Source organism: Anabrus simplex, chromosome 6 (assembly GCF_040414725.1).
Source record: "Anabrus simplex isolate iqAnaSimp1 chromosome 6, ASM4041472v1, whole genome shotgun sequence".
Taxonomy (NCBI): Eukaryota; Metazoa; Arthropoda; class Insecta; order Orthoptera; family Tettigoniidae; genus Anabrus; species Anabrus simplex.
The window spans coordinates 90,776,618-90,789,519 of record NC_090270.1 but is presented as its reverse complement, the minus strand read 5'-3'; the positions used below and the strand labels follow the sequence as shown (position 1 = coordinate 90,789,519).

Here is a 12,902-nt window from a genome sequence, read left to right as displayed (position 1 = left end):
CTGCAACCGAATCATGTGACGCTGAAACGACAATAACTTCTCATCGTAGGCACCAGGAAGACATTGTGAAATTGAGGTACGTCTTCGTACGCTCAACCCATTTCTTTTGTAAAAAGAACAAACCCTTCCTCGGCTTGCCTTAAACCCTTCCGATGAAAGTTCCGTTGCGATATCTAATGCCTTTAGCTGACACATTTCGGTTGACATACCATATCTCAATTCCTGCCTTTCTGTGCACATATTTATAAAGTTTCTTTTTTTCAATTTCTGGAAACTATACACTCAGTCCACGAAAAACTCTATGATCATCACTACATGTTTTTTTTTTTTTTTGCTAGGGGCTTTACGTCGCACCGACACAGATAGGTCTTATGGCGACGATGGGATAGGAAAGGCCTAGGAGTTGGAAGGAAGCGGCCGTGGCCTTAATTAAGGTACAGCCCCAGCATTTGCCTGGTGTGAAAATGGGAAACCACGGAAAACCATTTTCAGGGCTGCCGATAGTGGGATTCGAACCTACTATCTCCCGGATGCAAGCTCATAGCCGCGCGCCTCTACACGCACGGCCAACTCGCCCGGTTCACTACATGTTAATAGCATATTTTTCTTCTTTCTCCAATCATGAATACACGACTCGTCAATATCGTATTTCCGACCAGCGACACAAATTCCAATAATTTCCAATAGTTTTAGTTTCTCACTCGCAGTAAAAGATCACAAACTCTTTGTATAATTCGTGTTGAAACTCCGAGAACATGCGTTGAGACTGACGCCAAGCGCGGAAGTAGTGTATACTGAGAGCGGAGAGAGGATTGTTGCCAAACCATGCCGGCAGTGATACCCGATTTACACGCATTCGCAAAGATAAATTTCCCAAAATTTTAAGGAAGACCTGCACCCAATTGAGGACGCGATATTTTCGAAAAAAATGTGCGGGTGGTATTGGAGATTATATGGTAACTATTAATTATAATATAACTTGCATGTGCCAAGGATCAGCTTCCCTAAATTTCAACTGGAAAGTTCAAATACTGTGATGCTATGAGCATTTTCCGCATTGCACGGTAAAATGCAATAAAAAGAGCTGTAGGTCAAAAATTGATTGACCAATATTCTCAAAACTTCCATGTGATGATTTCTCATAGTCATAAGAATAAGTATTAAGGAGTTGAAAATTTGGCAGCGATAGGTGAAAAACTGTAAAGTTCAAAACTTCAGTCATGACATCCCTTAATGAAAGAAAATATCCCATTTAAATTTTCTTTATTCTCACCCAATTCTCTAACTTAACATTTTTTCACAGCAACAGGTCTTTGTTTTCATAAATTTAGCCCATTTCTTATCAGTTATTACACTGTCAGGTATATTAAATCATATTTTAACCTGAATTTCAAATCTTTCTAGGAACAGGTAATAAAGTGATTTGCACAAAATCTTCCAATATTTGTTGGAATTCACCAAGTTTTTCTAAAAAAGATGGCAGGGAGATTTGGGACATCTGAGCTTAAAGTAACTTCACACCTGAAAGGAATTCCTTATTTATATTCCAATAAAAAAAACAAAAAATGACCATTATGATGTCATCAATTTTCTTGTCAAGTCTACTTAAAGACATCTGCAGAGAATCACACAAACTTTTGTACGATGTTTCTAACTTATATTCATCTTGATAACACCATAGTCCTGAACAAACATGTAATTATTTCTCTGGCATGCTACATTCACTATAATCAATTTGAAGTTTGAATTACAACTCTATCATATCCCCAAGTGCATTCCTGATCTTGTCCCTTGCTTTTCTAAGTGACTTGAGATTAGAGTTAGCAGTGGTCAGCATTTCCCAAACTGAGGAGCATGAGATATTTACAAAGAAGGCACAGACAACCTACTCAGAAGAGAACAGAAACAAGTGACCTGATTAGCAGATTATAGAATGGCTGCTAAGAGTGAAGAGAGTTATTACGGTGCATTTGAATTCATTACCATCATCATTCAGCCAAGTATCGCACCGTGTGATTGTTTCATTGTGGTCTCTGTCAATTTTTTCATTAAACATCCAATACATCCTTTTACCAGAGGGCACATACTGTAGGCTTTGCTTCAGTATCCTCCTCCTGTCCATTCCCCCAACATGTCTCTTTGAGGCTATCTCCAAGTGTCTATACACTGAAGCATTTGTCCAATTTTTAAAAGAAAATTGTTGCTTTTGACATTTTTCAGGTTAATAATGTGAGAGGAAATAGCTACAAATTTATTTAAACTTTTCTTCAAGCCAACACTTTGGATATGAAGCAGCAGCTGGATACTGACACTTTGATGATGTATGATTAATTTTAACCATTTCAAATTTACATTTTAAATTCAGCCACCCATGCTATATTTTGTTAAAGATGATTTATGTACTGCTATAAATTTTGAAATCATCTCACTTCATGATCATCATCATTTCCCTTTATCCAGCTGTAGCCAGGTAGAGGCAAATATGGTTCCTCTCCACTTTCTTCGGTCTTTCCACCACTCCTCCTCCAACACTGTGTCCCAGTCCAGGTTTCTTTCTATAATACTGCGTTGGGTTCTATCCTTCCATCTCAATCGTGGTCGTCCATGGCCTCTCCTTCCTTGCATTTGCATTTCCATCACTGGAATTCTATCGTCACTCATTCGCTTCATGTGCCCAAACCATCTTAGTCGGCTCTTCTCTATTCTATCATTCATTTTTTCCACTCCAATTTCTTCCTGGATTTTCTCATTCCTTATTTTGTCTCTTCTACTCTTCTGTATCCTACTCCTAAAGAACTTCATTTCGGCTGCCTGTATTCAACTCTCATCCTTCTTTGTCATTGTCCAAGTTTCTGCTCCATAAGTTGTTATGGGTACGTAATACATCTTGTACCTAGTTTCCTTTGCTTCCATTGGCACATCTTTGTCCCGTTACACGTTTCTTACACTATAATAGAAACTACTTCCAGCTTGAACCCTCTTACTAATCTCATCATCCAGTCGAGCATTCTCCATTAATTCACTCCCCAGATATTTGAACGTTTCCACTAGTTCCAGGGGGCTTGTCTGCAAGTCTAATCTGACCTTTCCCTTCTTTCTCCCTTCTAGTCATAACAAGAGTTTTACTCTTTTCTACACTTATTTTCAATCCACATTCTTCGATCTTCCCATTCACCACATTCAACTGCTCTTGAACCTTCCTGTCGCCTTCTCCCCAAATCACAATATCATCTGCAAACAACATCATGTTCATTTCTCTTCCTCTATATGCTGCTTTTGCTGTTCTCATTATGTCATCCATTACTATTGTAAACAGGATTGGTGATAGAACACTTCCCTGTCTCAGCCCACAAGTTATTTTGAACCAACTTGCCCTGCCAACTTGTGTTTGCATGCAACTACAACATTCCTTGTACACTGCCATGATCATTTTTATTAATCCTTGTCCAATTCCTTTTTGCACCAGACTGTCCCAAACTTTAGTCCTAGGGACACTGTCATATGCCTTTTCAATGTCAATGAATGTCATCACCACATATATCATTCCCGTACTCCCATTGCTCTTACATTAGTTATCTCATAATGAAAATGGGCTCTATTATTGACCTTCTACTTCTGAAACCAAACTGATTTTCCTGTATCTGATTCTCAACCCTCAACCTTATTCTACTTTTCAGTATCTTTTCCATTATCTTAGCAACATGGGATATTAGAGTAATTCCCTTGTAGTTCTTCAAAACTTTCTTATTGCCTTTCTTCAAAATTGGGATGATTATTCCTTTTTGACAATCTTCAAGGACCTCCTTATTCTCCCAGACATTCCTGAGAACCTGATATATCCAGTGCAGGCCTACAACTCCAGCTGCCTTTATCATCTCCACTGAAATTTCATCTATTCCAGCAGTTTTTTCCATTCTTCATCTTTCTTACTGCCATTTCAATTTCATTCATTGTAATTTCTTTATCCATTTCTTCATCAACTAATTGCCTTTCCTGGTCGTCCACTGAATGACTGTCATCAATTCTCATGTTCAGCAACTTCTGAAAATACTCTCTCCATCTATTTCTTATTTCTTCTGGCTTTGTTAATATTATGCCACCTTTATCCTTCACAAATGTGGTGTTTACTTGATCTCTCTTTTTGTTCCTTAAGATACCATAGTCATTTCTTGCTGCCCTGCATATCATCTCTCAATTTCTGTGTGAATAAGGCCCAGCTTTTCCTCTTTTCCTCCACTACATTCCTGGCCAAATTCTTTGCCTCCACATATTTTCTTCTACTTTCTTCAGTCTTAGATGTTTTCCATGCTTTCCATGACATTTTCTTTTCCTTCACTTTAATCTTTACCCTATCATTCCACCAGTGTGTCTCTTTGTCTTTTACATTTCCTTGTGTTCTACCTAACACCTTTTATGCACATCCAACCAGTGCTTCCTTAAAACTTTTCCATTCATCTTCAACATTCCCTACCTCCGTCTTGGGTACCAAGGGTATTATTTCCCTTTGAAATTCTTCTTGTATGCTTTTCTCCTTCAACTTCCATACTTTTAATTCTTTTCTCTCTTCTTAATGGGGTTTTTTCAATCTTTCCCACTTTCAGTTTCCCTATCACAACTCTATGATCACCACCAAAGGCTTCTTCAGGTGTGGCTGTTACATCTAAAAGGTTCTTCCGGTGTGCTTTCTCTATGATTATATAATCAATCATGGTCTTTGTTCATCTGTCTCCCCAGCCATACCCTGTAATCTTCTGACTGTTCTTCTTCCTAAACCAGGTGTTTCCAACAATCATTTGTGTGGCCGTTGGTGAGCAGAAGTCAGTGAAGCAACAGAAGTCCTTACTTATTATGTATGTAATGTTATGTAAATTTTATCTTGTCATCATTTTGGATAAACAAAAACATTTAAAGAACTGAAGTGTTTATGTAAAGTAAATTATTGTATGAAGCTTTCTTATTTAAAAAATTATTACACATTTAGGCATATGAAGAAATGGACTATGAAGAAGATTTATGTTCTGTTACATTTCCTGATTTAAATTGTATTATTTTGTTAACTATGGAAAGGGATGTAGAAATTTTAGACATGACTTGAGGCAGGGTGTGCCACGTGTAAGTGGCCCTTCCTGTCGTTTTGTAATATCCGTTAATATGCAATATGCGATTCCAGAAGATAATTATTATTGGCCAAAAGTACAAGTGTTTTTATTGGACAGTATATTAGGATTTTTAATAGGTAAATGTGGCAAACTGAAGTGTTGCTATTGGTCATTTGTTATCACTCTATTTCCTGTTCGTGGCTCCTCGCATGTGCGAGTCACTTTGTCCGCGTCTTTGAATTTGGATCACTACAGCGGGCGGGCGTGTTTAGCGCCCGTCCCGCAATGGGTCGTCAGCCGCCAAAGGTAAGCGCATTTTGCCTTATGCTATTTAAATGCATTCATATGTTTCGGACAATTCCCACTTAATGTAAATTCAGTAATTATGTAAAAGTTCATCTCGTGTGCCGGAGTTTCCTCTAGTTTTCCACATTTTCCAAAATAGAGCATTTATATGACTTAGCTTTTATGCTAGTCCGCAACGTTGTTTTATGAGGCAGACCTTCTTTTCTAATTCTAGTTGTAATTGTAGTAACTCTATCACTTTCTCGAATTGTGTAATTAATTTTGTTTCGTTCGAGGTTGCCTCTTTTAATTCTGTAAATTCTGAAACCTTTATGTCAAAATTTGTTCGTGATCGAAGACCTTAATTGTTTCACTTACACATCTTTTGTTTTGTATCTCAAGTATCAGTTAATCCACAGTTCATTTATTTATTCATTTATAATTGTATGTTCATTTCCTTAACAATTATTTGTCTGTTGGGTGTATTATTGTAAGTCTTTTCTCCCCCATAACGTCATATGTTCCCATGGACCTCATAGGTAGGGCTTCCCAGCATGTTCCACTATCCTTTCTTAGTTGTCATTTTTAGGCCTGTAAGTGTTCCCTTGTATTTGATTTAATATTGCGTATCGTAGGATGCTTGTCACGTTTCTATGGGAATTCATCGCCACTGCGTTATTTATAATTTCCTTAGTCATATTAAGTATTATATTATTTACTACTGGTATTATATTATTATTATTACTATTCTTATATTATTATTATGTGTAACCGTAATTGTCCCGAAAACGGTTACAATTTGGTTCCTCATGCAAAAATCCACCAACAACTCGCCTTCTGGATTTACATTTCCATATCCACGGGCCCTACAACATCTTCCTTTACTTGTCTTTCCATTCCAACTTGTGCATTTAGATCTCCCATCAATGGCACTTCCTTATCTTCTATCTGTCTCTCCACTTCCTCTAAGAAGTCCTCTAGATGTTCATCTACACAACCAGTTTGTGGGGCATACAACTGAAATAGATCTTTCACGCCATTTTCAAACTGGAGTCTCATCACTATCATCCTATCACTGACGTATTTTGTATATTCCACATATTCTTGGATTTCTTTTCTAAGTACGATCTCACTTATTCTACATTATTCTCAAATATAGTGAATCGGAGAAAAGAAAATTCTATTAATGGGATTTGCAGAGCTCACAAACGGGAGGGGGCATCAGCTTGTCGAAGTTTGCGAACCAGTGAATAGAAAGAAGTACATACAATAAAAGGTGTTATATCACCAATTTTGTTTTACCTTGTGAACCAACACTGCTACAGCTGCTGCTGATAGAGGCAGCATCCGACATACTGCCAGTATCTTCTGTATCCCACTCATCCTCTTCTTGAACAGGGCTAACGTCCATGACAGTAGGGCCTCCAGCTGGTTCAGATACAGCCAAACCTGACGTAGGACCATTCATGTTGTTGGGTGCATCTGATACTAGAAATAAAATCATTTTCTTAAATAACATGAAACACAAAATGTCTGCAGCATGTAAATTAATTAATTAATTAATTACACAAACAAGAACTTCACAGATGAATTAGATAGGCAAAATATTATTGTGGTAAGGCTCCAAGAAATGAGAAATTTAACAGAAAATCCGTTTGAATCTCAAGGGAAGCCAGGCCAAAGGGTCTTGAAACATTGCCCCCAATTTGGTACAGGATTTATACTAAATTTGAAAATAATAGATTCTGTAATTGATTTTAAAGCCATCTCACCGAGAATTGCAATTCTAACTTTACAAAACACAAACAAACTTTACACTATCATAAATGCTCATGCCTCTACCAATGAAAAAATTTCCTAACAAAAACTCTGCAAGAAGTCGATAATTTCTGAGATCTCCTTGATCAGACAATGAATAAAATAAATATGAATAACATCAAGATCCTTATAGAGGACTTTAACGCTCAACTGGGTAAAGAAAAGAAGTATCAAGACGTAGTAGGAAAGTGGGCTCCTCGTAAATATACTAACAGAAATGGCCAAAGACTCATAGAAATCTGCAGAACCCATGGACTAATCTCCAAATCTACATATTTTAAAAGAAAACCACACAAACTTAAAACTTGGAAACATCTTGATTGGACAAAAGGAGAATGGCAGCTAGACCATGTATGTATGGACAAATTCTTTTTCAAGGAATTCCATAATGTCAAAGTTCTAAGGGGAACAGACACTGGTTCAAATCATTACTTGATTAAAATCAAGATTAAATTTACTCCATTAAGAAGAAAAAGACAAAATAGAGTTGGAGAGAAAAGGACATAAGACCCTCATCACTTAATCCAGGATGTCCAGTATCAGCAAAGAACAGGCATTACAAGTATAACAGACTAACAGACCAATTCTTAAAACAGAATGCAGAAGATCTAGCTCCATTAAATCCAAGGAAAAGATATGCCTGATGTACCTCTGATTGTGATAGAATGCATAAAAAAAAGACATCAAGCTTGGTTGAAATTTCAAGCCCACAAAACAGAAGAAAATGTCATGAACCTCAAGAATGTCAGAAAAGAATTCACCCAACTATTAGAAGAATTAAGAGAAAATATCAAAAATATTTAATAAACTCTATTGAGGAAAATTATTTTACAAAAACAATTCTAGAAATTATTACAAAGCCTTTGGTAAACAATTGCAAAAATACAACCCCCCCTCCCACATTATTGTTGAAAAATAAAGATGGAAAAATAGCGTATAACAATAAGGAAAACACAGAAATCATGGTGGAAGCATTTAACAAGCTCTTGAACAGTGATGCACCTGAAAAGCTCTTATTGATACACATACCGGGATAAAAACAAAACCAGAAAATATAAACCCACCTACAGCAAACGAAGTTGAAACAGTACTTAAAGAAATGAACTATAAAGCGTGTGGAGAAGACCAGGTTTTTGCAGAGATATGGAAATATGTCGGCAGTGCAACTCAGACATCCCTCCATATGATATTACAGAAGATTTGGATATCAGAAAAATTCCCAGAACAGACAACAACTATAATTAATCCAATTCATAAGAAAGGTTAAAGAAGTAATCCAGACAACTATTCAGGTATTTCCATCCTTGACTGCACATGTAAGATTTTCTATAAGATACTCATCATCATCATCATCATCATCAGTTTTCCACTCCAGTTGCCTGGGTGTGGTTTACGAGCACTCTCCACTTCTGTCTGTCCACGTACCACTCTTCTCTCAAGACGACATCCCAGCTGATTCCTCTTGTTCCTATGTCCTCTTTCACTTGGTCCAGCCACCTCTTCCTAGGTCTTCCTACCGGTCGTTTTCCGGCCACGACTGTGTGTAGCCATTGTTTTGCTGTCCTTCCATCGTCCATTCGTTTGACATGGCCAAACCATTTCAAACGGGCCCTTGTCACTTTTTCATTCAGGGATGGGTACACACCAGCTTGCTCCCATATTTTTTCATTCCTTACCCAGTCCCTTTTTGTCTTCTGTACCATAGTTCGTAGGAACTTCATTTCTGCTGCTTGTAGTTTGCTGTCCACTTGTTGGGTTGTTGTGCAGGTTTCTAGGCCATGTGTTATTATGGGGGTGAAGTATGATTGGAATAGAATCTGCTTTGATCTTAAGGGAACTTGTTCGTTCCAGAGGAGGTTCCGAACTTGATGGTAAAACTGAGCTGATTTTTGAATGCGGTTGTTAATCTCATGCTGTATTCTGTTATCACTTGAAATGATGCACCCAAGATATTTATATTGGTCTACTGTTTCCAGTTGTGTACCTTCCAGCATTATTTTTCCTTTCTTCTTCTGCCTGTTGACAGACATAGTAACAGTTTTCGATTTATTTATTGTTAATCCGTGTGCTTTCAAATGTTCATTCCAGGTGTTCAGCCTCTCTTGGACTTCCTTCTCTGTATTTCCCCAAATTACTACATCATCTGCAAATGCAAATGCATTGATGTCCATATTGTTCTTCTGCTTAATTTCTTTCAAGACTTCATCCATGACAGTGATAAAAAGTAATGGTGAAAGGGTACTGCCTTGTTGCACTCCTTTAGTGGTTTGGAACCAATCAGAATTGTTGTTGTTGTTGTTGTTGTTAGTCGTTTAGTCGCTTTCGACTCTCCGTGACCCCATAGACCAAAGTGCGCCATTTCTTCCTGTCGTATACAATTTTCCGAAGTCTTTCTAAATTGAGAGCCGTGGCTTCCTTGATGTCATCAATCCACCTCATCCGTTGTCGCCCTCTTCTCCTGTTACCATCAGTCTTCCCCAGCATTAAGGTCTTTTCCAGTGAATCATGTTTTCTCATGATATGACCGAAGTACTTTAGTTTTTGCCTGAGTATTTGACCTTCCAGTGAACAGCCTGGGTTGATTTCCTGTAATATGGACTTATTAGATCTCTTCGCAGTCCACGGAACTCTAAGGAGTTTTCTCCAACACCATAGTTCAAATGCATCTATTCTTCGGCGCTCAGCCTTTCTTACTGTCCAGGTTTCGCTTCCGTACATTGCTACTGGGAAGACCATAGCCTTCACTATACGAATCTTCGTTCTTAAAGTTACGTCTCTACTCTTGAAAATGTTATCAAGGTTGGCCATTGCCTTCCTCCCAAGGAGCAAGCGTCTCTTAATTTCATGGCTGCAATCGCCATCAGCAGTTATTTTGGAGCCCAAGTAGATGAAACTAGGAACAACCTCCATTGTTTCACCATTTATATGCCAGGAGGTGATAGGTTTAGTTGCCATGATCTTTGTTTTCTTGACATTCAACCTTAGTCCAGCTTTTGCACTTTCACCTTCATTAGTAGATACTTAAGTTGTTCTTCACTTTCTGCCAACAGGGTGGTGTCATCAGCATATCTAAGGTTATTTATATGTATCCCACCAATTTTAGCTCCAGTTTCTGTTTCATCTAATTTGGCATTCCTCATCACATACTCTGCATATAAGTTGAATAAGTAAGGTGACAATATGCAGCCTTGACGTACACCTTTCTCAATCTTGACCCATTCAGTTGTTCCATATAGGGTTCTCACCGTAGCTTCCTGATCAGAGTAGAGATTTCTCATAAGGCAAATAAGATGATCTGGTACTCCCATAGTCTTGAGTACTTGCCACAATTTATTGTGGTCGACACAGTCAAAGGCTTGAGCATAGTCAATAAAGCATAAGTATAGGTCTTTCTGAAATTCTCTTGCTTTCTCCATAATCCAGCGAATATTAGCAATTTGATCTCTGGTTCCTCTGCCTTTGCGGAAACCGGCTTGTTCTTCAGGTAGTTCTCGATCTACATACTGCCGAAGCCTATTTTGCAGGATCTTGAGCATAACCTTACTAGCATGCGATATAAGTGCGATTGTTCGGTAGTTTGAACATTCTTTAGCGCTGCCCTTCTTTGGAATTGGGATGAACACTGAGTTTTTCCAATCTTTTGGCCACTGCTGGGTTTTCCATATTTGCTGACATATTGAATGTAGCACTTTCACAGCATCCTCTCCTAGGATTTTGAACAGTTCTGCACGGATTCCATCATAACCACTTGCCTTATTGTTTGCAATACTCTCTAGGGCCCACTTGACCTCACTTTCTAAGATATCTGGTTCTGGCTCTGACAACAGAGTAACTTCATCATCAGGAGTATTCCCATCTTTCCTATACAAATTGCCTACATATTCCCTCCACCTTTCTTTAATCTCCTCTGCTTCAGTAAGATCTTTTCCATTTTTATCTTTTATCATTCCAATCTTAGCCTGGAATTTCCCTCTGATGTCTCCAATTCTTATGTAAAGATCTCTTGTCTTACCCAGTCTGTTATTTTCCTCAACTTCCTTGCACTGTTCATTCAAAAAGGCATTCTTATCTCTTCTAGCTAGTTTCTGAAACTCTGCATTTAATTTAGACATTTTCGATCTTTCCCCTTTGATTTTTGCATTCCTTCTTTCTTCTGCTATTTGTAGTGCTTCACCCGATAACCATGTGGCCTTCTTCTTGTTCTTTTCCTTGGGAATATGCTTTTCCGCTGTCTCCTTAACAACACAACGTACTTCTGACCATAGCTCTTCTGGGACTCTATCTCTTAAATCTAATCCATTAAATCTGTTTCTAACCTCTACTGTATATTCAAGAGGTATGCTATTTAGGTCATATCTGCTTGATGGTTTAGCTCTGTCAATCCTCTTTAATTTGAGCCGGAATTTGGAAATTAAGAGCTCGTGATCTGATCCACAATCAGCCCCAGGCCTTGTTTTGGATGACTGTACAGCACTCCTCCACCTTTGACTACAGAGTATGTAGTCGATCTGATTCCGACATTTACCATCTGGCGAGGTCCAGGTGTATAGGCGTCGTTTGGGCAATTGAAACAGTGTGTTGGTAATGACCAGTGAGTTGTCTTGACAGAATTCTAGGAGTCTCTGTCCAGCTTCATTTGTTGTGCCAAGGCCAAATTTTCCCGTTACTCCATCTACAGTTTGATTTCCTACTTTGGCATTCCAGTCGCCAATAATGAAGACGACATCCTTCTTTGGTGTTAACTGTAGCAATTCTCGTAAGTCTTCATAAAACTGGTCAATATCTTCCTCTTCAGCTTCAGTGGTTGGTGCGTAAATTTGTATGACTGTGATGTTAAAAGGTTGGCCTTGAAAACGTACAGACATCATTCTATCAGTTTTAAAATTGCACCCCATTATAGTTTTACGCACCCTGTTGCTAACTATGAGGGCAACTCCATTTTTCTTTTGGTTTTCATGTCCAGAATAGTATACCATGTACTCATCTGTAGCAAATTCACCAATACCAATCCATCTCACTTCGCTTATTCCCAGTATATCGATGCCCAGTCTCTTCATTTCTCGTTTGACTATATCCAGCTTTCCTTGATACATGGATCTTACATTCCAAGTTCCTAAACAGTACTGTTCCTTGCAGCATCGCACATTTCTTGAGGCTTCTCTCAACGTAGTTCCCCCCGGAGATCCGACTGGGGAACTTGAAACTCCGGAATATTTTGAATTGAGCAAAGCCATGGGGTTTTCTTGGGAAAATTACAGTGGTGGTTTCCCGTTGCCTTCCACTGTCCTCCACTCCTGTTGGCTCACTGACCCAGTTTCCCGCTGGGGTTGTAAACCCAACCTTCCACTGGGTTGCTCAGCTTAACAGGGGCACCACGCGTAGGTAGGATTTGGAGAATTGAGGTGTGAGAGGCTAAGTGAACTCTCTTGGTGAGTTCATATATTCGCATCACACCCCCGTTTCTAGCCAGAGTCTCAAGATGTTCGTAGAGACTCCCCCAGGTCGTTTCCTATCTGTACGCAACTGCAGCAGTCTTCGTAAAGCATTTTAACTTTTTGGATAAGCCCTTTGGGTACATTCTTCTTTCTTAAACATTCCCATATAGTCTTCCTTGGAACACTATCAAATGCTTTTTTGAGATCCAAAAACACTAGTGTTAAGTCTTTGCCCTTCTCCCAATGCTTTTCTAACAGTATTCTA

General features: G+C 38.6%; 1 protein-coding gene across 1 annotated transcript in view; it reads right to left on the bottom strand.

Moving 5' to 3' along the window:
• LOC136876122 ((E3-independent) E2 ubiquitin-conjugating enzyme UBE2O) overlaps positions 1–12,902 on the bottom strand; it is a 322,520-nt gene that overhangs the window by 170,298 nt on the left and 139,320 nt on the right. The window contains exon 6 of the mRNA XM_067149804.2: positions 6,687–6,872. Within this exon, the coding sequence (XP_067005905.2) occupies positions 6,687–6,872 (186 nt within the window). The remainder of the gene's footprint in view (positions 1–6,686; positions 6,873–12,902) is intronic.